The sequence below is a fragment of the Ambystoma mexicanum genome, chromosome 7q (assembly GCF_040938575.1).
Source record: "Ambystoma mexicanum isolate Mex_15411 chromosome 7q, UKY_AmexF1_1, whole genome shotgun sequence".
NCBI classification, from domain to species: domain Eukaryota; kingdom Metazoa; phylum Chordata; class Amphibia; order Caudata; family Ambystomatidae; genus Ambystoma; species Ambystoma mexicanum.
Genome location: NC_090941.1, coordinates 4,945,162 through 4,970,733, shown reverse-complemented (window position 1 = coordinate 4,970,733; position 25,572 = coordinate 4,945,162). Strand labels below are relative to the sequence as shown.

Genomic DNA, 25,572 nt, shown 5'->3' with positions numbered 1-25,572 from the left:
CTAATATGTCCACTTGCCTTGGTGCCGCCACTCTCAGAGAGCTGCTTATGTTTTTAACCTGATGTAGCGAGCTCTGGGCTTTGGATGATTGTTTCAATTTCTCAGATAATATGATATCTTTATTTTGTTTCTTCTGTTTCGCCATGCTGGCCTTTAAAAGCTCTGTTTTAGTCTGGGGAGATTGTGGTTTTTGGCCTGCCTCGGCCAATTTCTTAAATATATCATATTTTTATTTTGTTGGTAAATCTTGGGACTGCGTCACGCCTCCGATAGCCAATGTACTTTTCTTTTTGACTGAGTTAAGCCGGTTGACACCAGTATTTCTCTTTCCATTTTGGGGGTATGAGGTTTAATCTGTGTGGTAACTTGACCCACCAATGAAGGCTCCTTCACGGAGTCCAATGCAGAAACAGACGGGCACTTCTTGTCTTACAGATTTTTTTTAGTTGCGTCAACCCCCATTGCCATTTCATCTATCTCAATTATAACTGGGATGAATCAAGACTCATTACCTTCGACTTGAACAATACTTGCACCTTTCACTCTATCCAAGCCTGCTCGTCTTTTGTTCTTTTCTTGGATAATAGGATCGATTATACTGTGTAAAATACCGTAATCTGCTTTGGATTCTTATCCAGGTTGGTTTGAATTGCTGCAACAAAGCCTTCTATAAAAACAATTTTTGAGTGCAACATGGCTAGAATAGTGTATTGATCTCTTATCGGATCGTTTAATGTCTTGTGTAATTTCATATAGGGCATTAAAGTTAATGTTAAAGCCGCTATTAAGTCCGCATCTATAGCCGTTTTTCTCTCTGGCTGTTGTCAATTTGGACCGTTTTTCCATTGCCGTTAAGAGGTCCTCATCCGAGGGTGGTATATCCGATTCTCGGTGGGACTCCTCATTAGTGGTATTATTCAAAATTGGCCGCTCCTCCGTGAGCGTAATTTGCTTAATCCGCTCGTCCAGAATGGGTTTGGGAACCTCTGCATACTTCCCACTAGTACTGGAAGCCAGCTCTCTGAGGCCCTCTTGTTTGTTCGTGGTGTTAAAACAAATAATTGCAATCCATTCACAGCCATGGGTAGCATTCAATCCTGCTTCAAACTCAGCTACTGGCTGTGTACTTTTAACGTTCGCGTTCTGAAAGAAAAATCTATGTTTAGAGAGTAGCATTTCGAAGGTAAGAGAAGGAGGCTTACACAATGTTTTACCCATGGAATGTGCAGATTCTTTTGAGGCTGATCAGGAGCTAGAGTTAGAATTGCCAAATCTATAGACCACTGAGGGAGATCTCATAGGTGAAGCTGAACGTGCCCCTTTGAAGGTTCCCCATACTTCTTCCCCCTGTGTACTTAATCTTAATGAATGTATGGCTCCAAGAGTGTCGCTCCGAGTCACTTCAGGCTGATTCTCCCTCGTTTTAACGCTGGCCGATGCCTGTGAATCATTAGTCAGCATAAGTTCCTTGACAGGGCATTGCTCCACCGCCTTTTGGAGAAAGTTATTGGGGGACTCCGTAACACAGCCTATTTCAACCCTGATGTCAAAGGATGGATTAAATCCTCCTGTCCCTTAGTCTGGGGGGGGACGAGTGTTAGGGAGAATTCTCATAGATATGCTAGTTCCCTTCACCTTAGAGACCCCCAGCAACTTTGCTGGATTTTGAAGACTTGATTTTTTTACCTGAAAAGAGTGTGAGCCATTTTTCCCACTCATGTATTGTGATGCGTGTTTTTCACTTGTGTTCTTTGTTTATGGAGTTTTAGATAACTCCATAGGGATCATCTTTTCATGTGTGTTACACAGCAACCTCAGTGCAGTGACACAGGGATGTCTTTTAGACTTCCCAACAGTTTAAATACCTTCTCTGGGACAAACTACTGTTTCCCAGAGAATGTAAAGTAAAATTGACTTTACTAGTCTTTCCAAATTCCTAGACCCAGCACACACCATCTTACAAAGGAGTGCTGGAGGGGTTACATAGTATCCCCTGTGTCTAAATACTCATGTAGCAGTCAAATGCTACCCTTTCCTATTGAAAAGGCTGGTGGCAGTGGTTTCACAACGAACTACCATGATTTTTCCCGACCGCGAACACCGGTAGCTAAAAATCACGGGAGCCATGTTTTTCAAGATGGTGCCTTAAGCCCCTTTGTTTAAACAGGTCCCGGTCTTCTTTTTTCACAATTTCTTTTTGGAAAGGTCCTTCTAGTGTTTGTCTCTGCACGCCAAACCAGGTTTGGTCCCTTTGTTCGTGTGCCTTTGGCGGGCTTCAGGACTGAAGACAGCCTCTGGCATCTGTGTCTGAGGTGGGCAAGAAGTGAAAGGTGCCCAAAACTCTGGGTGCTTAGTCTCCTAGGAGACCCAAATTCACTCTGGTGTGATTGGCTGGCTGACAGTCCGGCAAGGACAGCCACCCTGCTGGACAAAAGAACCGAAGAAGAGCTGGAAGAGGACAGCTGCTGCAAGTCTTGGACCGTTGGTTTGCCTGGTGAAGCCCTGCTGCAGGTCCGAATTGCCAAGTTCATCTCGACAGAGAAGCCCCTTCAAGGACGACTTCTTCCTTTGAGTTGGTCGGACCAATCAACTCATAAGCCACCTAGATACCATTCTCAAGGCTGGTTAGAATTAACCAGGGAGAGGGATACCAGCTTGTGCGCTTGAAGCTACAGCTATTGGAACTGAAGTGACTCCATCTTGTTTGCTTTTTCGACGATCACGTGCACTGCAGGAGTCCCCCGACGTCTTCCCTCTTGTCCCCGCGATTGAGGCTCAGGAACAGTGAGATCTGCAGGACCTGCCAGGAACCAACGCTGCATTTTGTTCTTCATATTAAGGTACTGTGTCAACCCGATTGAGAGAATGCCACTCTCGCGGTGAAAGTTTGTGAAACTTTCCCAACTTACAGGTCTAATCAGCTTGTGACCCGACATAGGATTCTTTTTCGTCTAAACTACTTCTGAGAACTTTTGCAAAGACTTGACTGTTTGATACCAAAACTGCTCTTTCCTATCCAGAACACTAGCCCATTGATTCTGGCCCGGCCTATTGACTTGAATTGAACTCCTCTGGTGAACTGAAACTGTTTGCACTGTCTAACAAGTATATGTGATCTATTCTACTTACTTTGCCCTTTTTGCTCACTTCTAAGTAACTGAACTGCCATTTGGCTCCTATTTCAGGGGAGCTCAAACTGTCTCAAAATCTGTATATTGTGTATTGGTATATAATAATAAGTTGTCTTCTGCTACTGAAATGTTTTCTAAATGATTGTGGAATAAATTCACTGTGATTGAAAGTCCTCTGTGTAATTACTTGTACTGCTCACATTCACTCTTTGGATAAGCCTGACTGCTCAGATCGCTACCAAAAACTATGTGGTACAGACTTATACCAAAGGTTGGTTTGGCTAACACCTGTAGTCTTAATTGTGTGTAGTGGTCCCAGAGAGTACTGCATGCAATTCTGCCTAACAAGCACAGAATAGTTTGTGTTAGGCTGGCACTGAAAAGGGATCAGTTCAGGTGATAACCTCTTCAGGCTCAGAAAGAATTCTATATATAGCAGGACGTGGAGTAGTACGAATTTCTCTAATTTTACTGAAACTCCAGCAATAAATACACAACAATTTAAAAACTACATTTCTCAGCAAGCCCGACTGCTTCAGGTAGTTATTTCTTTGCATTTCCTTATCCGCTTTAATTCCCATGAGCTGGCGAACTGCAGCGGTACTGCCCATGGGGACCTCACATCCCATCTATGTAACTTCATCTTTCTTTGCTGCTCTTTCAGCAGATAAGTCATTTTTAATTGCTCTTTGTTGTTCATATTATAGATTGATTGTGACTAGTGGTTATCAATTGTGGGATGGTTGACATGCATTCGTAATGCGAGCTTGTTTGTTATGTGAGCTTGTTACTTAGGCACTGCTTGGGATTTCGAGTATTAGTCCCCCTCGCTCCCCTTTAACCACCGTCAACCATCCTCCGAGTTGCTGCATATATGTGTAGTTGCTCTGCTTCCCTCCCTCTCGCCATCCAACTGATGCCGCTGCCTCACATTTACAGCGCGTGCTCTACAGCGAGTGCTCAGGACTGGTCTTGCCCATATCTAGGGGGCAGCAATACCTCTTACTGAGTTTGCTTGGAGTAAACTCTCCGGTACTGTGCATGCATGTGCATCTGTGATATATTAGTGTGGAGCATTCAGAGTGCAGAAATGCACACCAAGTGTATTTAGTAATCTGCAGAGCATGAATGATTTAGCCCAAGAGCTACAAAGCTCATGTGGATTGAGCATTTTCATTCCCTTTCGAGGACCAATTGTTTACGGATCAATAACAGCCTTCCCCTGTTCACAGTCAATTCAACCTGCTGGTTCAGGCATTACTGGGCACAAGATCCTCATCCCAGCTATCAGAGGAAGAAGAGGGAAGGAAACTGATTATGAAATTTAGGGGGTGGATGACCAAGGAAATTAGCCACCCTACCAATATGATATTTGATATGTATGATATGGCATTTATAACGCGCCTAATACCAAGAGGGCCACAGAATATGTATCCTCTCACAACCAATACCGCCAAGACAGCTTTCTGGCTTTGAACCTAAGGAGAGTTTTGGGGAGCTCAGTGGTTATTACTGTCCAAGAAAATATTTCCCCAGTGAAATTGAGACTAGATACCATTGTAAATCATTGGCATCATGCTGCTGCAGGGTCAGGCCTGGCCCCTGCGATACTCACCTTATCAGACATGAGCAAAAGGCTAGCACAGCCTAGCAATTCCCAAATGTTTTCGTAAGGGGTAAGCATTTCAAGCAGGAAATATTGTAGTGAGGTCTTGGCCACAGATAAAACAGACTGGTGGAGGAACAGAAAACTTCTATACTTCAGTTCCAGTCTCAGGTACAGGTTACAATGATACAAATAGGGACATCAGGTAAGTATCTAGGGCCCAACATCCACTGGCACACTCTCTCTCAGTCACCCCATCTTCACATGACACTCTCAGAACACACAGGAGGGAACATTCCATGTCAGTCACTCCAAACATTCCATGCACACAAGAGCAGGTTGCAAAGGAAAAAGGCAAGTTACAGCAAATAACTGCTCTACTCTGCCTGCCATTATCCTGGTCCATGTATTACAGGAGATCTCCCCTTCCCAGATGCCGAATCTGCCCTTGAACATCTTAGCTCTGCTTTCATGGGGACATAACTGTCCCTGGCCTCCTTACATCAACCCTGAGGTTATTCATTCCAAGAATCCTGTAGGTGAGAAAAGGGTTGAATCCAGCACTGCCAGCTCAGACTCTGATGCATTTGTACTCACCTGCAGGCGAGATGCCTATTGGCGAGTTGCCTATTGACAGCATGCCACTGAAGAGATCGATTGTCTGCTATGCCCGGACAACAGCCAGACAGTGACCATTTCCCACAACGTTTGGCTAGGTTTCACCTGGTGAAGATATGACACCCTCAATCGTTGAATGGTTTCTTGGTTCTGCAAACCTCAACAACAAAATAAGGGATACAACCAAAGCTGAACACCCAATGCCGATTCTGATTGGTAAGATGGCAGTCACCCCAGACATGGCTCCTTTTATTTATTTCTTTGTGTTGCGAGGACTGATACCCAAACAAAGGCATGGACCATGCCTGGAGCTCCTGCCAAGATAAACCGCTGGATATGATGGACCAATCACCCAAATTATCGATCTTTCTGTGAGGGCTGTGGATACTGGTGTCCTTAATGATCCAGTAATACCCGACTGAAATCTGAGGCATATGCTTTCTGGGCTATGCAAACAGTTCTATCTCAGCAGAAAGGCACAGCGTTTTACTACTTAAAAATAATTTCAAGCTTAGTAAATATGCTTCCTATGAAGCTGGTTCAGCAGCCGGTTGCCTCCTAAAGTGGCCAGTTCTCAAAATAACCAGGCACATTTGCTAAAACCTTCACCACACTGGACAAGGCCAATCGTCTATCAAACGTTTTTCCATCACACATTTTTTTAAGTGTCTTACATGGCAAGGGCCACTCGTCAGGCGGATTTCACACAGAGGCAGATGAGCATTCCACTATTGGGACAGTCACTCTCAAGCAACTGAGCACTCTACATAGTGGATACAAACATATGGTTATGTGTAGTGTGCAAGCATAGCAAAGGTAGTTTCTAGGAAGGGTTGTGAATGGGGACCCCCCAGAGCGGCTAAGAGGGTTGAGTGATCACAATATATTCTTTGAAGAATAGGGTCTTCAGATCCTTTCAAAACAGTAGAATGGAGGGAGCAGTATTATCTGTGTTGGTAGCAATCATTGAAAAAAGCATAAGGGTCCACCACAGAAGTGCCGACAGAGATATCCTTTAATGAAACCAGTGAACTTTCTTAAAACCCAAAATCAGCTTATTTCAATTAATGACTATTGACAAGATAGATATGAAATGCATATTAGACCTGGCAGATTATTTTTTGTACTGCTTGCAAATAGATTTTATGTTTAACTTACTTGGGTGCCTCAGTAATTTCTTGCTTTTTCCCATTCTCTGACTCTGTAGGAGAAGTAGGTGGGGTCTTGTCTTTGTCATCTTCATTTGATGCTGCTGCTGCTTCTTCTTTTGGCATCAACACAGGTTCACTGTTGAGGTGAATCGGCGCCTCTTGATTCAAAGAACCTTCCTCACAGAGGCTGCTTTGTCCCTTCCCATCTTCAAGACTTTCTTCTTTACTGGTTGTTTGTTTAGAATCCGCTGAGGCAGACTTTGGTGTGAAATTAAACAAGTTTCCAAGGAACAGGAGAAAGTTGTCTTTCGACTGCCTGTCATGATCAGAGGCTTTGATATACGTTGTGGCACTATTTCGTTCATCCAAGGACGATGCTTCATTTTCAGAAACATTTCCGTCTTCTTTCACAGAAGAGCTATTCTTGATGTCACCTTCAGCAACCTTGATTTAAGGAAAAAGATAAATAAATGTGTTGTAGTTCATTCTAACCTTACAATTGTTTCACTTGTGTCACCCACATTACCTAGATTGATAATGTGATGCGGTTATAATAGAAGCAACACAAATCCAGAAATAAATCCAGATTGAATTCATTATTGGGGATAAGTCAACTTTTGCAAGACATAACCAAATAACACAATATAAATGAAATAGAAAGATAGAAAGAGGCTGTAACAGTAGAAAAAAGAATTAGGAAAAACGCGAGAAAGCGAGTAACAAAAATAAACTACACAGATTTGACGAGGCAGAGAGAAGGAGAAAATGAAAATGTGAGAAAGATAACTCACATTCAATTAGGAATTAATTTGCTCTATGACATGTGGCCAACAGCCTAGGAGTGTCACTGCCCCCACGTTGAGAAGCACTGTGCTACCAGGAGTGAGATTCACATGCATTTAGAGAAACTTCTGCAAGGTGTGAGATTTGGTAGATAAGTCAAAGTGCGTTCTTATACTTGAGGGTCAAATTACAAAGTGTGGCTGTTCTGTGAGGCGTAAGGAACCATAATTGTCATGCATCTATAAAATGTATATTTCATCAAGCTAGCTAGAAAAAGCAACTGAGCAGACTACAAAAAAAGAAAAGGTTGAATACAGAGAAGCATAGGGCAGTGAAAGGCAGCAGAGGAGAGATAGCAGGTTACTTTAATCAGGGTACCAACTTTGACAAAGATGCGAGGATTTCATCCAATAAGTGCAAAGACTTTTTTTTTTAGCACACCAACATTCAAAGCGCAAGTCGACAGTACACGTGGGTGGACAGAGTCCCCCACTTTTTTTTTTTAAATAATAATCTCACTTTTTTCAGAGAGAATCTTGATATGCTAATTTCTGGTGACACCACTTTCAATTGTTATGTTAATGGGACCTAAACTCCACTTTTGGCCCATGCCAAGATTGATCGCACATGTATCACGTGGATATACTGAAAAACGATTTTAAAAAAAAAAACAATGCGACAAAATGGTGCAACCATAGGAAAAAAAACAAAAAAAAAAAAAAAGAGTGCAGGTCTTTTAATCTTTGGACACGTTCAGTTAGTGGCATGCAACTTTGACGAGCATAGCTCGTGAGAAATATTACACTGATGAAACTGGCTAGCGCTGGTAAAATACATGAGAAAACATATTGACTCGTATAAAGCGTACAAATAAAAAAGAACACTGCTTTTACGTTCAGTACAAGTAACAATAGAGTGGCAAGAGAGTTAATTTAAAGGGTGGAAACATTAATTTTTGTATCCGATACACCAGTTTTATTTTTGGTTTTATTTCACCCGACTGTGGGTGGCAGTTTGGTTTAAAATCTATTTTCTGTAACGCATAGGATACTCAGATAGCGGACACATCATCCCACTTTCCAGGTAAAGCTCTGACTGCATTTGTTGGGCCAGTTATCGTTCAAAAGTTGCTTTCTTTGGAAACATATTCATAAAAAAAAGAAATGTATTTGAAAAGATAGTATAATATATCAAAAATATATCAATGGTACAAGTAGCACCAAATTATTCAAAAAGTGACTTCCTCTCTATGGGCGACGTGGATGGGCATTCACTTTCATTATGAATGCTAACGGTGACTTTCCAGCACCAAACCAATAAGGGATTCCTTTCCCTTTTATAGTAGCAGTGGGGGCATTTTTCACAGTCTGATACAGAACCAGGAAACCATATCATTTAGTAATCTGTGTTATTTGTTTGTTTGAGATGGCAAAGATAAATCACTGAACACACCTTGTTTTCCATTCTTTTTCGGAAAATATGTCAAAGATTTTACCCATATGGGCAGTTGCAGTTTAACTACAAGGTAGAATAAACATACTGAGCTAGTTTATTTAATGGGACATAATATTAACGGATACCCATCCACTAAAACAACAGTTTCAGCATGTGTTTGTAGTAAATGACAGGAATAACTGAATGACCAGCATACATGCCCCGTTTATCCAGAACCAACTAAAACTGGCACGGATGTGTATGATCGTTAGAGGTCAAGTTCGTTTCTTGGTGGCCTTTTTCCGAACCACGTATTTGGCAATGAACACTCCCAATTTGTAGAAGCTCAGGATCAAGAAAATGTTTACTGGATTTAGTAAGAACCAATCTCCAGCAGCAATATGTAGACATCACAGTAAGGATATAGTTTTAGACAAAGGCATGATTTCCATTCTGGTCACATACGTAAGTTAACATGTACAGCCCTCTGTGGGATGTTTCAACCCACTAGTCCAGGCCCTGCAACATTACTGTGCATTGCTTGCACCAGGAACATCAGAATGGCCGCCGGAAAGCATGCTGCTCGCTAAAAATCACCCAAAAGTGCGCAGTAAAAATCTGAAAAATAGGCCGCCATCCACTTTTGCCTATCTCAGTGGTAACACAGGAGACCACTGCCAAAACCAATCATTTGGCTGCCCACAGAGCAAGGCTGATTGCAAAAGAAACACAGAGCGGTGTGAAAATCTGTTTTTCTTGGTTGTCAAATTTGCAAAAATACATGGCTCACAAACCACCCAAAAGATCCAACCTCCTTGTTGGGTATTAAACATCATTCTACTGCAAGAATCCACATAAATACAATGTCCACAGAAGTACACTTATCAGAAGAAAATCCACATTGAAGATTGCTTGCTTGGAAAATTATGTTGAAAATGGGTGCAATACCGTTACTCGCCTCTGTCAGACGCTGGCGATCTCTAAATCTGACAGGGGAAACCTGTGTCTCAAAAGCTTAATATGCCAATGAAAGACTTGCTATCAGAAGCCTAAGAGGTGGATACAATTCAAAACTATATTTTAAAAAGGTTTGAATTAAGAAATTGGTATTTGTTAAAAATGTAATTTATATTTTAGGACAAGACAATTTCAGACATTGTATTTAAAAGTTAAAGTTAGCCACACTGAGCTTCAAAGACATTCCACACCTTCTCCCAAACAAAGGAATCTTCCCCCTGCTCTCTGCTAAGAAACTAGCAGGCTGGTGTGAAAGGAACTGGGAGGGGCACTCTGGCATGTTGCTCTGAGTGTAGACAAAGGACTCCCTTGAGCTCAATGGAAATGCTAATTTGGGGCGTCAATAGAAACCAGCCCTGGCAGGAAGAAGACCATGTGACTCTCTGACTCAGTCGAGCCTTGGAGGCGGGCGAGACTGAAAATGTGGATTTGAAACTAAAGTAACTGTATGTTTTTAGAAAAAGACTTATAGCAAATTGTATGGAACTGATAAAAATATGGGATTTATAGGGTATTAAAATGAAAAATTCGCTCACAGTTTAAAATTAATCTGGAATCTGTGCGATGTTCTGAGACTGAACCACGAAATTTTTTATATTTTAGCTATTGTGATTATGTTAGGAACATGAAAAATTACAGGAATATGCCCAGAGGGTATGTACATGCATGTGTAAAAAATTGTACAGATCCCAAAATGTGTAACCAACCAAAAGCGCAAAAAATTGTCATTTGTGAACCAAAACTCGTAGGAACATGAGACTTTGACAGAAACGTGCTTTTGTCAATCTATTATGTAAATATGTATTATGAACAAGTTGTGCATATTGTAAATATGTTTATGAAAAATAAGATATACTGTTCAGAGACAAAGGGGAGGTTTTCTCCCTAACCCATAAACATGACACATCATGACACACTGTTCCTTTCTCAAATCAGGAGAGGGGGAATTCTTTGACCTATCAGATACTTAGAGGTTTGGGCATAGACAATCAGCCTCCCCACCCACTTTGGAAAATGGATAAATAGGGACTGTTGAGGGCCCACACAGAGACACATTCACTCATCACTGATCCACTGGCGAAGCACCCTGCAGGAAGATCCAGACTCCAGAACCAGAGAGTCAATAAGAAGAATCTGTCAGAAATGTCCTTGCCAAAACCTAAAACAGATTTTTCCACGCACGTCAAGGAGAGGAAGAATCATCTATGACCCTTGAACCATTATGGTGGTCTAATGCCTCGTTGTTGGAACAGCCTTCCGATTATCAGTGCGACCATAGTGCTTCTTTTATCATAAACCAACACCCTGTGTACCGCAAAGGAACAGCGCGTGACTAAAGATGAACTTTTGCGGATCGACAGCAAAGACAAATGCAAATCGCTGAATATTCTCTAAACATTTGATGTCAAATAAAAGTACTTTACGAAATGTACAATCTTGCTGTTTGCTTTTAAATCACAGTTTCATATTCCGAATTGTGGCGCGCTGTGTTGTGAGATGATCTGTGTTGTTTTCCGGGTTCTGTGTAAAGTCGCGTAGGACTGGAGACGACTGGGCGCGTTTGGCTATGCACCCTGTAACATCACAGAGAGAGACGGGGAATATGAATGCTTTGATAATGTCAGGCTTAGGGGCGGCAGATATGATTTAGTGTCGCAAAAGCAGGTCAGCCTGATTTATCGTTTGTTTAGTGGACAAAAAGTCGGGAAAGGCCCATAGGAAATTGTAATGTCAATGGACATAAGGAGGGTTCTCAGAACACTTCCAACCCGACAACAAACAATACGAACAGCGTTCTCAGAACACCCCCATTTGGTTTAATTGCAAACATTACCTCCACGTCCACTCTTCCTCGTCCCAGTACTTACTTCATGAGGCCCCTGCCTCCGACACAGGACCTTCTTCTATTTCTTTAAATTCCTATAACTCATCCCCCACATCCACATCACTCAGTTTCATATTACCAAGCCGGAGCATGGGACCTTCCCCGCAGGGAGGGTGAGGAGGGTCGTCACTACTGTGACGAGGAAGAGTAGGACTAGGAGTAATGAAGATTACCAGTAAGTAATCGGAGCATTTGAGGACACCACGAGTGTTCTTAGAACGCATTCAACTTGCCAGAGTATAATACGGACAGCGTCCTCAGGACACCCCCATTTTGTTTATGTACGAACATTTAAGGACACCGCAAGTGTTCTTAGCTCAATTTTAGCTTGCTTGCGAACAAAACTGACACATACTCCGTCCTCAGAACACCCCACCATTTAGTTTATATAGAAAATTTCAGAACAGCCGTGTTGTCTGCAGACAAATCGAACACAACAAAAGTGTCTAGCACATAAAAAAAACAGAACATTGAACCTATCTCATACTCCCCCACCCTCCCCAAACACTCTTACACACCAACACACTCCACTAAATACAATTTTTAATCCAAGTTTCACTGCGCTGTCCGCAGTCATCGGCGAATGCAAGATGACGCGCTTCACGCACCACGCCGTCCAATCAGCGAACACGTCGCATGTCCGCAGACATCACCCAAGCCGCTCGGCCAATCAGGGCACTGTCCGCGGAGCGAACCGGGAAGTCCGTCCGCCGAGCGAACAGAGATATCACTAATTTTTTTGCCTTACATTTTGGTCATTTTTTAAAAAACTACTGGACGGATTTACCCCAAATTTCAGATTTGCAAAAGCACGCTTCCGGAACCAAGCCCCCGCCGCAAATTTGGTGTAAATCCGTCCAGCGGTTTGGGCTGTAGGCGTGCGCAAAGTTTTTTCCCATTATGTCTATGGGAAAAAAACGTTTTGTGGGCCATATACTTTTTTTGCAAAGTTTGGTGAGGATTCGTCCAGAGGGAGCGAAGTTATAAGCCATGTAATATATATATATATATATATATATATATATATATATCCAATCACTTTGTAGATGAGGAAGATTAGGAAATGCTTCACTGATTACGGGTTATATTGGTCCTTAGAATTGTGATGTCGTAATATTTAGCAGCGATCCCCTGTTTTCATTTGTGTCAGAATTTCAATTGCATCAACTTAGTCACTAGCTGCACACATTGCAATGTAGCACTTAAAATGTAGCATCCAAATTGCAGCTGTTTATGTGTATGTTGCACAACGTGCACACTCTCCCTTATATTTCAATGGCAGAGCACCATGCGCTCATACTGCAGGATACAGGAATCACAGTCCATAGTTGATTTAGTCACAATAACACAAACCGCTGTGTTTTCAATCACAGTGCTCTTCTATACCGTGTACGTCGGTATATGTGAACAGCTGCGATAGGCGGTTGGCAGAGGGGTGGGGTTAGTATCCGGAAGAAAACAATTATGTGAACTCACTGCGTAGCGGGAGCAGAAAGCGGAAAAGCTTGCAGGAAAGGTTGGGTTGTGGCCGCTGCTACGTTCAGGCGAACGGAGCGGCCCACAGCATGCAGGACACTTCACGGAGACCCAACAGACATTCAATAGATGCAGCCGCTACCACGTTCGTATGAACGGAGCGGCTGCAGCCCCAGGTGAAACGTTGATAGCAGGACGCGCAGATTCAGACGGGAGGCGGCGGAGCTCGAATCCTTGTCGCCACTTGAAGTGTGGCTGAAGGCACGACGAGAGAGAGGGTATGGTGAAATATATATTTATTGTATATGTTACAATCAGTTATCATGAAAGGGAGAAGTAACTAACTGCATTGAGCTCCGCCAACAGATCAGCATGAGAATCCCTTTCAAATCTCGCTCTGTTTACCCACGAGCGTATCTTCTGCATTCCATGCTCGTGCTCCTCTGACGATTGGCTCGCTATGTGCAAGTGTCAGCAAAACTACACAAATCTATCATAATAATTACAGGAGCTTCATTTCCCACAGAAGTTGATGAATGTGTGGCATCTCAACAGTACACAACTTACATGCTTCAGCCGTACACGTACAACACTTATGTTGCTGCGCAATCTCAATGCTCCAACTCAAAGTAGCTGTTATCGATTTGCAGGAGTCATGCTTTTCTCAGCTTTATGTGGCTTGATCCAGAGTTAGAAACAAAGACAATTTGTTCACACTAGCTCCTACAAGTAAGACTAGCAATATTTGTCTACAAAGCAGCATTGGTTTAGGGATAATAGTATACCAATGACGGCAGTAGGCAAAGGGGGCCGGCCGGCAAGAATGAAACTCCCCATAACTCTCCATACAATACAATTCTCAAACAAAGTAGTAGTCAAAAGGGCTTGCCGGGACAAATCAAACTCAGCATAAGAAGGGACACGTGGTCACCTCAACGTGCTGTTATTCGGGTAACACAAACCACCATGCAACATCAACATCTATATTTGTTCATTGAATAAACTTCAAACTAGAACTGAAGCAGGAATTACTGTGCGAAGCACGGGTACACCTGCTAGTATGCTATAGTGTGAAAGCACTTGGCTTGTACCACACCCACATTGTTAAGGACGGGCACAACAGGGAGTAATGAAGTGCTCAGGTGCATAGGACCCCCCCCCCCCAATATGTTCATGGACACAATGGATCTGTGAAAAAAGGAGATCAGCTGCAAGGCACCAAAATGACCCCAGAGTATTGACATGGAAGTCAAGTAGAGGCAGGAGTTATCTGAATTCAGGACACAAGAGTCATGGAGACTGTAGGGCCACCCCTGCACTTGCGCGATCTGAATGACACCTGGCCTAGTAAGATCGTTGTCTGTCTCCCCTTGTCCCCCCCTCCCTGCCTCGTCGCGCCTTGAAACACATGTGTATAGGCGCGTTACAAATACCATATCATATCATATCACAGAGGTACACTGAGGTATAGGTCCATACATGTTTTACCCAACTTTCCATCTACGAGGAGGATGTTTGAGTGTCGGTACCCACCTTCTCGTGAGAAGAGGATCATAGGACAAGATACAGGAGACAAGGGGCGTCTTGACTGACTAGATAAAAAAAAATACATCCTGGGATTACAGGGAAGTATTGAGAGGAAAGCACCCTGACTGTCTTAACTGCTCATTAGTGACCGATCCAAGTCATGCTCAATACAGAAACCTTGACTGCTCCCCACAAATTCTGCTGCATTCAGAATATGAGTGAAACAGGGAATCAGAAATCACTGGTCAGTAAAAGAGGAGGTCGCTACTAAGGTGGACACACAATTACTCCTGGAAGTGAGTCAAATATGGGTGTTATTCAGGCATCTATGATGGAGCTGAGAGGCAGAATGGATATGTCGAGGATAAAATCGAAGCACTGGAAGATATGCAGCTCTCAGCAGATTTGGTAGAAATGAAACTCAACACCAGATTACAAGACTTGGAAATGGGAGAAATGGATCTGGCGTTGAAAGTTGATCTCGAAAATAGGGAGCAAAGGTGTAATATCTGCATCATATGTTTAAAGGAAAAAACTGGAGAAACTGTGACATCTCTTGACATGGCACGTAACGGCCTGATAGTAAACCTCCTCAAAAGCTAGGGAGAGCTGGACATTTTCGTTTGATAGGATTCACAAAGTGGGTTGTACCCAAAGAGGTCCGAGGTCAGTCTTGGCCACTTTCTTGGTGTTGTGAAAACATGGCAAAATGTTTCAACCACAAGTCTGTGAAGACTATATTGCACTGATGATCCCCAATAAGGGTGAAACCAGGTATGTCATTCTCCTGACAGCCTTGCAAAATGTCGGTCTTGGGTCGATTAAGCTATGTATAAAATAGCACTGCCCTACTAGACAGAGCCATATTACACAGTTTCCTGGAGAAATGGTTTGCATTTGGGCTAATTTGCATACACACAATGACTTGCTGTTGTGGATCAGAACTCGAGGTGACCTTCCAGCGATGGCTACTAGGGGCGCTGTGGAGTATGTGGCTCAAATGTATTTTCCTACCTTCACATGTCAGTTGAAATGTTCAATGAAAAGACATTAGTTGCAGGGATTTGTAAGGAAAGCATAGCATCAACAGTAAGACAGACAAGTGACCACAGTTCAAGGGTGTTTATTGAACTTCACAAGGGGTAGGATAAACGCTTATCTAAACCTAAAACTACAGATGGGATCAAGCTACGACCATCAAATAATTAACACATTCCTAGTGGTGTCTTGTCAAAATTAAAGGGCCTATACTAAAAACATATTACCAATCCTTACATCGAAATATAAATAGTGTGGAGAATAATGTTATGAATAAAGAAGTGTTCAAAACGATATATCAGGTTTTCAGGCCATTGGCCTCCCTTCCTCACAATTTCAGCACAGGATAAGGTGGTTCATTCAGGCATAGCACAGTCTCTGGCTTCTTTGGCATGATGTTACAGTTCAATCATCAGCATCAGGGCCTTTGGAGCGCAAGTCTCCTTGCTTCTCGTAGTCTCTTCACTCAAAGGGCTTGATGCAACCAAATAAACAACCAGTTCCTTTTCCTCTTCAGATTTTCAAAAGTATTCGCATCCCACTCAGCCGGGCACAGATCCTTTTAGCATGAAGTTCTGCACAGGCTTCCCTCTGCCGGGCACAAGCCTGTCTTTCACCTTTCACTTTATCACACAATGTTCGTAGATAATTCTTTCCGCGTGTCTCACGATTCTCCCTGGATCCCCCTCAGCCGGGCTCTGAGCAATGTCTATTTACCTCCTGCTTTAGCTCTTTATCGGCGGTATGCTGAGTTGGTTGGCGTGATGTGTCCTTCTGGGGCGTGTGGATGCATCTCGGTAGATGGTTTCGGAGAGGTATGGTGGGGCGGAGAGATTTATGGGTTAAGGTAAGAGTTTTGAATGTTATTCTTAACAGGGAGTCAGTGGGCCTCTGCCCTTGCAAATGAGCACCCATGTGATGCCGGACCACTCGGTCTACGGTATCATATTTTAGCTTCTAAGTTCATTCATCTGCTGTTTTAATAATCTTCTTTATACAATGTTGTCACTTGCAACCTTGGTTTCCACACATACCTGTCTGGTATCATCTCCCAAACTCACCAGCAGTGCAGACTTCACAGATGCTGCTCTGTTGTAGGAGCCAAGGACAATACCGCAGTGGCAAACTCTTCTCCCCACCTTGACTATCGACGCAGGAGAGCCCCGGGTAACTCCAACACACAATGCAGGATTCTTTAGCTTTAATTCCAGGTCTTACGTTTCCTATTCCCGAAGGCTCATGAAAGATGCAGTCTCTCTGTGAAAAGGTCAAGGCCATTTCTCTACTTGCAATCCTCATTGGTCTTGCCGTCTTCGGCCTTGTATTAAACTGCCATCTTGGAACTGCTGCTTCCTCGTATGCTTTAACTCGCTCAGAGTGTGCTTTCGTGCTCCGCCTTTTCTCTGTGTGGGCAAGTGTGTTGGAAGTCAGGTGTGTGTAATGATCAGTAATTGCCTAACCATTGTATTTGGATAGGTCAGGCATTCAGCTCGGGTGTTAGTCCGTTTTTGCTCACAGTGAGTTGTCAGTGGGTAAGTGTTTGTGTCGGAAAAGGTGAGGGGGATCGAGTCCCTATGTATCCTACCTGGTAGGATGGGGTAAAGGTGTTACAGAGAATGGGATAGCGCAATCGCCATCCGGTGTCCCACTTCCACTCCCAGAAGACCCCCATCCAGGTGATCCTCCCGCACTGGACCACCCCCAGGAACTGAATTCAAAAGCGATGGCTGTGTCCTGGCCACCTGGATGACAGAACCTTCAGATTTCTCACAGATGTTAAGGTGAGAACTTAACGCAACAAAACCCCTGAAATTCAGCTAAAGCCACCTTAACTTTGCACCCCCTGTTGCGCAGCCTTGGACCACAATTACATCACTGATGACATCACTAATTACATTACAAGAGTAACCGGCATTAAGGATGGCCTTCAGCCATGGCGAGTGTGCATGGCCAAATATATTTTAACACATTAATGGACACTGGCCACAGTCTTCACATGGGTGCACTGGTTATTTTAAAACACTAACAGGCCGTTTTGGCCTTCATCAGTGGCTACAGCTTTCAGTTGTGTCCACTGCATATTCTATACCCTGATCAGGCACTAGCCATGGACTTAAGAGCAATACTGGCCAGTGGCCACAATCATTGGGCCACTAGCCAAGGCCGTTGACCTTGTGCAGTTTGTAAATCTTTTGGCATGCCCACTGTATATTTTAAAATAATAAAATTGACTTCAGATATCTGAGGGTATGTGTAGATCAGTACCCGCGATTACATATTTTTTTTCAAAAGATATTTTTAACAGCTATAGTGGTGTTTTAAAATATACAGTGGGCAACGTTGAAAGCTGTAGTCAGTGGCCATGGCTAAAAGCCATAGTTAGTGCCCAATAATATGTTAAAATATACAGTTGGCACAGCCAAAGGCCGTGGCCACAGGCTAGTATTGTGTTGAAGAGCATGGCTTGTGGCTGGTTAGTGTATATAATACACAGTGAGCATGGCCGAAGGCCATTGCATATTGCATTTCATTATTTTGCAACACAAAGCTTTTCTGTAAACTTGGCTATATCCGAGAATAGCCGACATCTCAAAAAGAAAACTGCATCACAGAAACAGCATGTGTTGTGCAAGGAAAGGGAGAGGGCAGGGGAAGTGAGGAAGCCATCTCGGGAGTGGGGGGAGCTGGCACAGATGATGGGGGTACTTGGTGAGGGCCTGGGCATTTTCATACATAAAATGAATACAGATAGCTGAGGTTATCTGTAGTTATGTACCCGCAGCTATAGAAAAAAGTAAAAAATAAATAAAAACTGATATTTTGACAGGTACAGTGACGTTGGGGATGAAACTCCCATCTAGGCAGCGACCAGGACTGACACTGCCTAACTTCAAAAGCAAGGTAGCCGCTGGCATCTTCAGCCCATGTTGCCTAATTAAGACCACTAAGAGCAATGTGGCCTGAGGGGGTAGGCCCATTCCTTGCTTTGAAGCGAAGCAGGGTCGGTCCTGCTTACTGCATGGATGGGTGACAGTCCACAGTTCTGGATGTCGTTTGTTTTCTTAATTTTAAATATCTCATAACACACACTAAGAAAACACACAGCATCTGCATTTTTAAAAAACATGCTAATGTCAGTCCTTCAAAGTATTGCACTTAGAGACCATTCTTTTACCTTTTGCTGAATTGCATTCTGGTATCTGTAGTTTCCCAGTCAAGATGTGGGAAATAATGCCACAATTTTTTTTTTTTAAATATTTATTTTAAACAGGCAGGTTTAAGCAATACAAAACGATCAATTCCGACAAATGGCATAAAGAAGATACAGTAGATTGTTCACCCCCTCCCACCCTCGTGTCTTAACATTCCTCTTCTTCCCGTTGCCACTGGGAGTTATCTTCCTGTAGAGTCCTCCTGGCTATTTGGGGCTTGTATGTCAGGGCTGGATAATTCCGATCAAAGTCTAGGAGTGGGCCCCAAATGTTTTCGAAGCGATGTAGGCGGCCTGCCCCGGCAGCCGTCACCTTCTCTGCGATTAAGATGTCCCAGATTTTAACCCACCAGAAGGGCATTAGCGGTCCTTCTACTGTTTTCCAAGTGCGAGCTATTACGTTTCTGCCCGCCAATAGGCATTGGGATAGCAGTTTGGCCATATGGCCAGATCTGGGGTAGATTCCGGGGACTGGGGCTCCCAGGAGGATGGGCTCGGGCTCCAGGGGAAGTCGCACCTGAGTGATGTCTGTGATTGTTGCTAGGCATTGTTTCCAGAAAGCCTGGGCCTTCGGGCATGACCACCACATATGAAGGAAAGTCCCTACTTGGCCACATTGCCTCCAGCAACTCGGGTTGAGTGTGGGGTTCATATGGTGTAGCCTTAGGGGAGGATAATACCAGCGGAGGAGGATTTTATAGGCGCCTTCCCTGTTCGTAATGCAAGATGAAGAAGTATGAGCCCGCGACCAAATGTCAACCCACAGCTGGTCTTCGACTGGGCGGCCCAGGTCTGCTTCCCATTGGGCCATATACCGGGTTTTAGAGACTAGGAAGTCAGTTTGGAGGCGTTTGTATAGGGTGGAGATGCTCCCCCTAGTTGGGAGGTCAATTAGAGTCAGTTCCATGGCTGTGGGGGGGCGGGTGGCAGCTTGGCGGGTCTGTGGATGGGAGCACCAGTGGCGCAGCTGAATGTATGTAAATCTGTCCTGCTCACGAAGTTGGAAGAGTTCCTTACATCGCCTAAAGGTGCAGGGCTGTCCTCTTTCGAAAAGTTGGCCCAGGGTCACCAGGCCTCCCGCTATCCAGGATCTGAAGTTTCGGGTGGCCCAGCCAGGCGCAAAGGCCGGGTTCAGGAACACCGGTGAGGAGGGGCTAAGTCCCACTGGGGTTTTCTTTTGTTTCAGCGCTTTGTCCCAGGTAGCCACCGTGTGTTTGGTGGACCTCAGGAGGTTCTGCCACTGGCGGCGCTCGGAGGGATTGATATGTGGGAGAAAACGTAGCGGGAGCGGCAGTTGCGCCTGTTCAAGATCCACCCATCTCGGGCGGTTGGTAAGTATCTGCCATGTTCGAATACAGGCTAGTTGGGCCGCCAACTGATATTTTTGTAGGTCTGGGACTCCGAGGCCACCTAGTTTAGTATTGCCCAGCATCGTGGTCCTAGGGATTCTGGGCTTTCTCCCTTTCCAAATGAACCGTGACATTTCCTTCTGCAGATTCTGAAGGGCCGGTGCCGGGATTGGTACTGGGAGCGAAGAGCAAGCATATAGAAACCTCGGCAGCAAGTTCATTTTACAGGCCGTGATACGACCCATCAGTGAGATTTCTTGCGCCGTCCACCGTTTTAAGTCCGCCACGAGTTCCGTGAACAGTGGGGGAAAGTTTGCCCGGTAGACTTCCCCCGGGTCAGCTGGGATCTGGACCCCTAGATAGCTGATGCTCTTAGTTGACCATTGTATCGGGCATAGTGGGACCAGGGCCTCCCGCATCTCCCGGGAAAGGGCCACCCCCATGGCAGCTGATTTCTGAAAGTTGATGGCAAAGCCGGTGACCTTTCCATAGCTCTCTATCTCAGCTAGGACCTGAGGGAAGGAAGTGCGAGGTTCTGTGATGGTTAGTAAGACGTCGTCTGCATATAGGGCCAGTTTATGGTGTGATGTGTTCGATTGGAAGCCCTTGATTTCCGGGTTTCGCCTGATCCGTTGGGCGAATGGTTCCATGATTAGTGCAAAAAGCAGTGGCGACAACGGGCAGCCCTGTCTGGTTCCACAGGTCAGGCCAATAGGGGAAGAAAGGATGCCATTGACTCTGAGAAAGGTTTTGGGCGCAGAATAGTTAGCCAGAGTCATGGCGCAGAACTCTGGGCCAAAGCCAAAGGCCTCGAGAGTAAGCCTCATGAAGTTCCAGTCCACTTTGTCAAAGGCCTTAACTGCGTCCAGGGCCAGGAGTACCAGTTCCCGGGAGTCTCGGGAGGCCAGCTCCACCAGGTTTAAAGCTCTGCGAATATTATCAGCTGTAGAACGGTGTGTGATGAAGCCACTCTGGTCGGCGTCGATTATCTCTGGTAGGATCCGGGACAGGCGGGTTGCTAGGATTTTGGAGTATATGTTGGCGTCTATATTGAGCAGAGCAATCGGTCTGTAGGACGCAGGATTCTTTGGGTCGCCGCCAGGTTTAGGCAGCAGGACGGTGATTGATTCTTGCATTGACGGGGTTATAGTGCCCGTGGTTCTAAATGAATTAAAGAGCTGTACCAGGGGTGGGAGGAGTTGTGGTTTGAAAATTTTATAAAATCTTGTCGTGTAGCCATCCGGGCCGGGGGCTCGAGACTTGAGGGATTTTATCGCCTCATCGACTTCTTCGCCGGTGATCGGGGCTTCCAGCGAGTCCCGGGCTGCGTCCTCCAGTCGGGGGAGCGCCGCGCTTTGCAGGTATTCCCTCTGTTCTTCGGCCTTCCGAGGCGGGGCGGCCATTACCTGGGTCAGGTGGGCCGATGCAATTCGAAGCTTGTCGTGATCTAAGTATTGCGTCTTGCCCTGCAGGTCCCGTAGGCCCACGATTGTGTTATTTCTTCTTATCTTAGCGAGTTTAGCCACCAGTAGTTTGTTTGCTTTATTATTTTTGGCATAATAGAACTGTTTGGCTTTCGTCATTTGATGGGCGGTGTGTTCCGCATAGTGGGCTTCAATTTTCTGTTTTGCTGTCCGGAGAGCTCGCTGCGTTTTAGGGGTCCAGCCTTTTTCCTTGTGGGTTTTTTCTGCCCTCTCCAGTTCTTCTTCCAGGGCCTGACGAGTTCGTTGTTTATGTCTATGATAGGCTGCCCCTTTGGCAATCAGTTCTCCCCGCAGCACTGCCTTCATTGCATCCCAGGTGTTAGCTAAGGAGGTATCTCCGCTGGGGTTTTCCTTGAAGAAATTGACGATTGTGGTTGCGATAGCGTCTCTGAGTGGCATCTCATTAAGGATGGGGTCGTATAGTGTCCATCTACGTCTCTGGGGATCAGGGGGACCCTGAACTCGGAGTTCCAAGGTGACCGGTGCGTGATCGGATAGGATTCTGGAGCCTATGGTCACCTCTTCAGTGAAGGCGAAGATTTGCGGGGAAATTAGCAAGAGATCTATCCTGGAGAATGTCCGGTGAACATAAGAATAGAAGGAGAAGTCTTTTTCAGATGGGTGGAGCACTCTCCATGAGTCCACCACCCCCAAAGTCCTGAACAAGCGCAGAAGGGCTAAGGCCGTGGCGAAGTCTCCGGGGGAGGGTGGGTGCGATTTGTCCTTTACGGGGTCCGGGACCCCATTAAAGTCCCCACCGATCACTATCTGGCCCTCCAGAAAGGGAGAGAGAGTTGTGGTGAGCGAATCATAGAAGGGTGCTTGGCCTAGGTTCGGCGCGTATACGGAGACCAGGGAGAACAGCTGTCCTGCCAGCAGGCATTTCACCGCTATGTAGCGTCCCTCCGGGCAGCTTATGGTGTCTAGAATCTGGGGATTCAGCCCTCTCCGGAACAGGATTGCAGTGCCACCTCGCTTGGAGTTGCCGGATGCGAAGAGTTGCTTTGGAAAGTCACGAGAGTGTAGGCGGCTGAAGTCTGCCGGTAGCAGGTGAGTTTCCTGTAGCATGGCCACGGCGGCGGCCTCATTCTGGAGTTTTTGTAGAATTGATTTGCGTTTGGCCGGTGAGTTCAGGCCCCTGACGTTTAGAGAGACGAACTTCCAGGATTGCTGTTCCGGAGCGGGACCTGGGGTCGCTGATGAAGCTTGTGGGAGGGGGGGAGCCACTGGAGGATCAGCCATTATGTCGTGGGAGATGTGACCATCTGTTAACCTGCTTCTGAAATTTTTGCTCAGACCACCAACGGGAGGTCCAAGTTTTAACTGGGGGTAGGGGACCCATTATGGGGTTGGGCCCTCCCCTGGCCAACGGGGCCGTAAACCAAGGAATAGCCAACATGGCTGGAAACGTAAGTGGTTTGCTCCAAGGACTCATAGGTGGAATGTACCTTGAAGCTGGGCATGGGCCGTGGGGGAGAGGCCCGCTGCATCGGGGATGAAATCCATCCGTGTTTTCAAGAGAAGCGATTGGTTCCGCTGCGCCAGGATCGCTGAGCTGGGTCACAGGGGTCGGAGGGGTCCCTTGCGGGGTCGTTCCAGGTTATCTTTTCCTCCTAAATCTCGGAACCCTCGACCATGTATTTTGTTTGGACCTAGGGGAGGCTGTGAGGTCCGAGTCAATTGCCGCTTCAGTGGCCTGTGCGGGCGAGGAGTCAGTGGGGGCCGGCTGCAATATACTTCCAGCGTCATCTAGGTGACTGATCCTGCGTATGGTGCCCTTGTAGGAGAATTGCAAGGCTGTAGGAAAGAGCCATTTATAGCGAACCTTTTGGGCTTGAAGGAAGGTGGTTAGTGGGCGAAGGGCTCGCCTTTTTTGAAGGGTCAGCGGAGATAGGTCTTGGTAAATTTGAAGGGGAGTCCCTTGGAAGGTGATTTCATTCTCAGAGCGACTTATTGCTGATATGGCTTCCTTAGTTGTATAGAAGTGCACCCTGGTGATCACATCAGGAGGTCCGTCTGACTCAACTCCACGGCGAGGGTTTAGTCTGTGAGTGCGATCCAGTAGCAACAGTGAATCCGCCATATCTGGGAGGAGAGACTGAAAGAAGAGGCCCACGTATCCGGCAAGCTCTTGGTCTGGAACCGAATAATGCCACAATTTTACACTTTTTGCCTAACAGTTTGATAATGATTGAGTGACAATATGGTATGTGTACTTTTCACGTTATCTTTATAAAGCAGAGTATTGTTGAACGCCAGACATATGGGTGAGGTGGGGAAATGAGAGGGCAAATAAGTGATGAGTATTTGGCCACTATGTGGCAAGAAAGTTTGAAATCCTGGACACTGGTGCACTTATTTGCTCTCGATTGTGGCGGATTTTCAGAGAATAAGTAAAGGAAACACGTGGGTGGAAAGCATAATATTTTTTTCCGAAGGCAGACGCAACCCCATGTTTATTTTTAGATGGACAAGCTTGCTCAAGTATTTGGCTACCAAGATTTACTCAGGTTGTCATGTTCCCAGTGCAGAGGCTTACCCACAAGACCACAAGCACTTGTTTCTTATTGGGATTTTTGTTTTTTCAGGTAAAATTTCATGACAGATTGCTAGGTTTAAAAGGTGAGTACCTTTAATACTTAGCCAGCATATTTATTGCAACATTCCTCTTGGGTTATCTTTCTGGTGTTCATTACTTTCTTTAAAAGTCCAATGCTATTTTGTTTTGCACACTTTCTTCTAAGGAGAAGGTCAATTGAGCTAGCATTTGTATATTTCACTTTAGGATATACGTTCACTTACTGAGCGCATATTCATGGGTGCCAGCTTTGTGTCTATTGGTATGGGTTGATGTCACCCTTGGCTGGAAGGTGGCGGTTGTGGATTCTGGATCACCGGATCAGCAACTGATGAAGATATGGTTGGCTAAGGACGAAGTGATAAAATCTGTGTAATAGAACCTCACCGGGCATGACGACAGTTTCACATACATAATTTAGTCCCCCCTCTCTGTTGTGCCCCAATTTTACTATTGTGGTTGGTGATTTTAATCTCCAACTCGAACCTCACAATGATTTTATAGGAATTTGGGATGACCAGGTTGCGGCTTGGGATATTCCATCAACCAATGTTATCCCCCCTCTTGTCATGTGCATAATCTTGCCCTGGAGTCTGTGTGTATTTTGTTCAAAATTAACTTACGGGCTTGTAACGGCCGTTTGCTAGTGATCAGCCGGACAACAAAAACTTTTTGTGTTGCCAATGGGAGTTCCCTGATTGAGTACAAATTAATCTCAGGGAAGGACTGGGCTAGGGTTGGTGACTAAGATTTCTGACGGACCAGAAAGTGGCAATCATCCCCTGGTAACAGCAATTGGGGGAAATACCAAGAAGGTGGCTAGTGCCAAGAATCATCACACTGCCCAACCACTGATATTAACTGGTCGTGCTCGCAAGGGGGTTAGGTGGGCCAACTTACTTTAACAGGATTTGAAATCACCCATTTAAGTGGCCATCTTGGGTAATATCGCTGCAATCTATGGTACAGACTGCAGAGATAACACTATTACAAAAATGTCAACATCTTAAAGTGAATTTAATTCCCCTTGTATCACTTCCTTGCCGTGTTGTAAAGAAACACTCTCTGCATAAGGTTGGCTTGTATGATGCTGGCTGCTATAGTTATAAAAGAGAGATTGTGTCTTGTGTAAATAGCCCATTAGGGATTGATAAATTGCTCCTGCAATCTCTATGATTGAAATACAAGGAGTTAATTGGGAGGAAAAAACAGGTGTTTGTTACAGATTAATGGGCTACGTTGCATGGTGCCTTACAATCGTGGGGCGCTTGTTCTTTATGGAAG

General features: G+C 45.0%; 1 protein-coding gene across 2 annotated transcripts in view; it reads right to left on the bottom strand.

Moving 5' to 3' along the window:
• The window catches only part of CRYBG3 (crystallin beta-gamma domain containing 3), a 2,312,058-nt gene that overhangs the window by 1,760,724 nt on the left and 525,762 nt on the right, over positions 1-25,572 (bottom strand). For both annotated transcript variants that reach the window (XM_069639009.1, XM_069639010.1), the window contains one exon: positions 6,514-6,950. In XM_069639009.1, the coding sequence (XP_069495110.1) occupies positions 6,514-6,950 (437 nt within the window). The remainder of the gene's footprint in view (positions 1-6,513; positions 6,951-25,572) is intronic.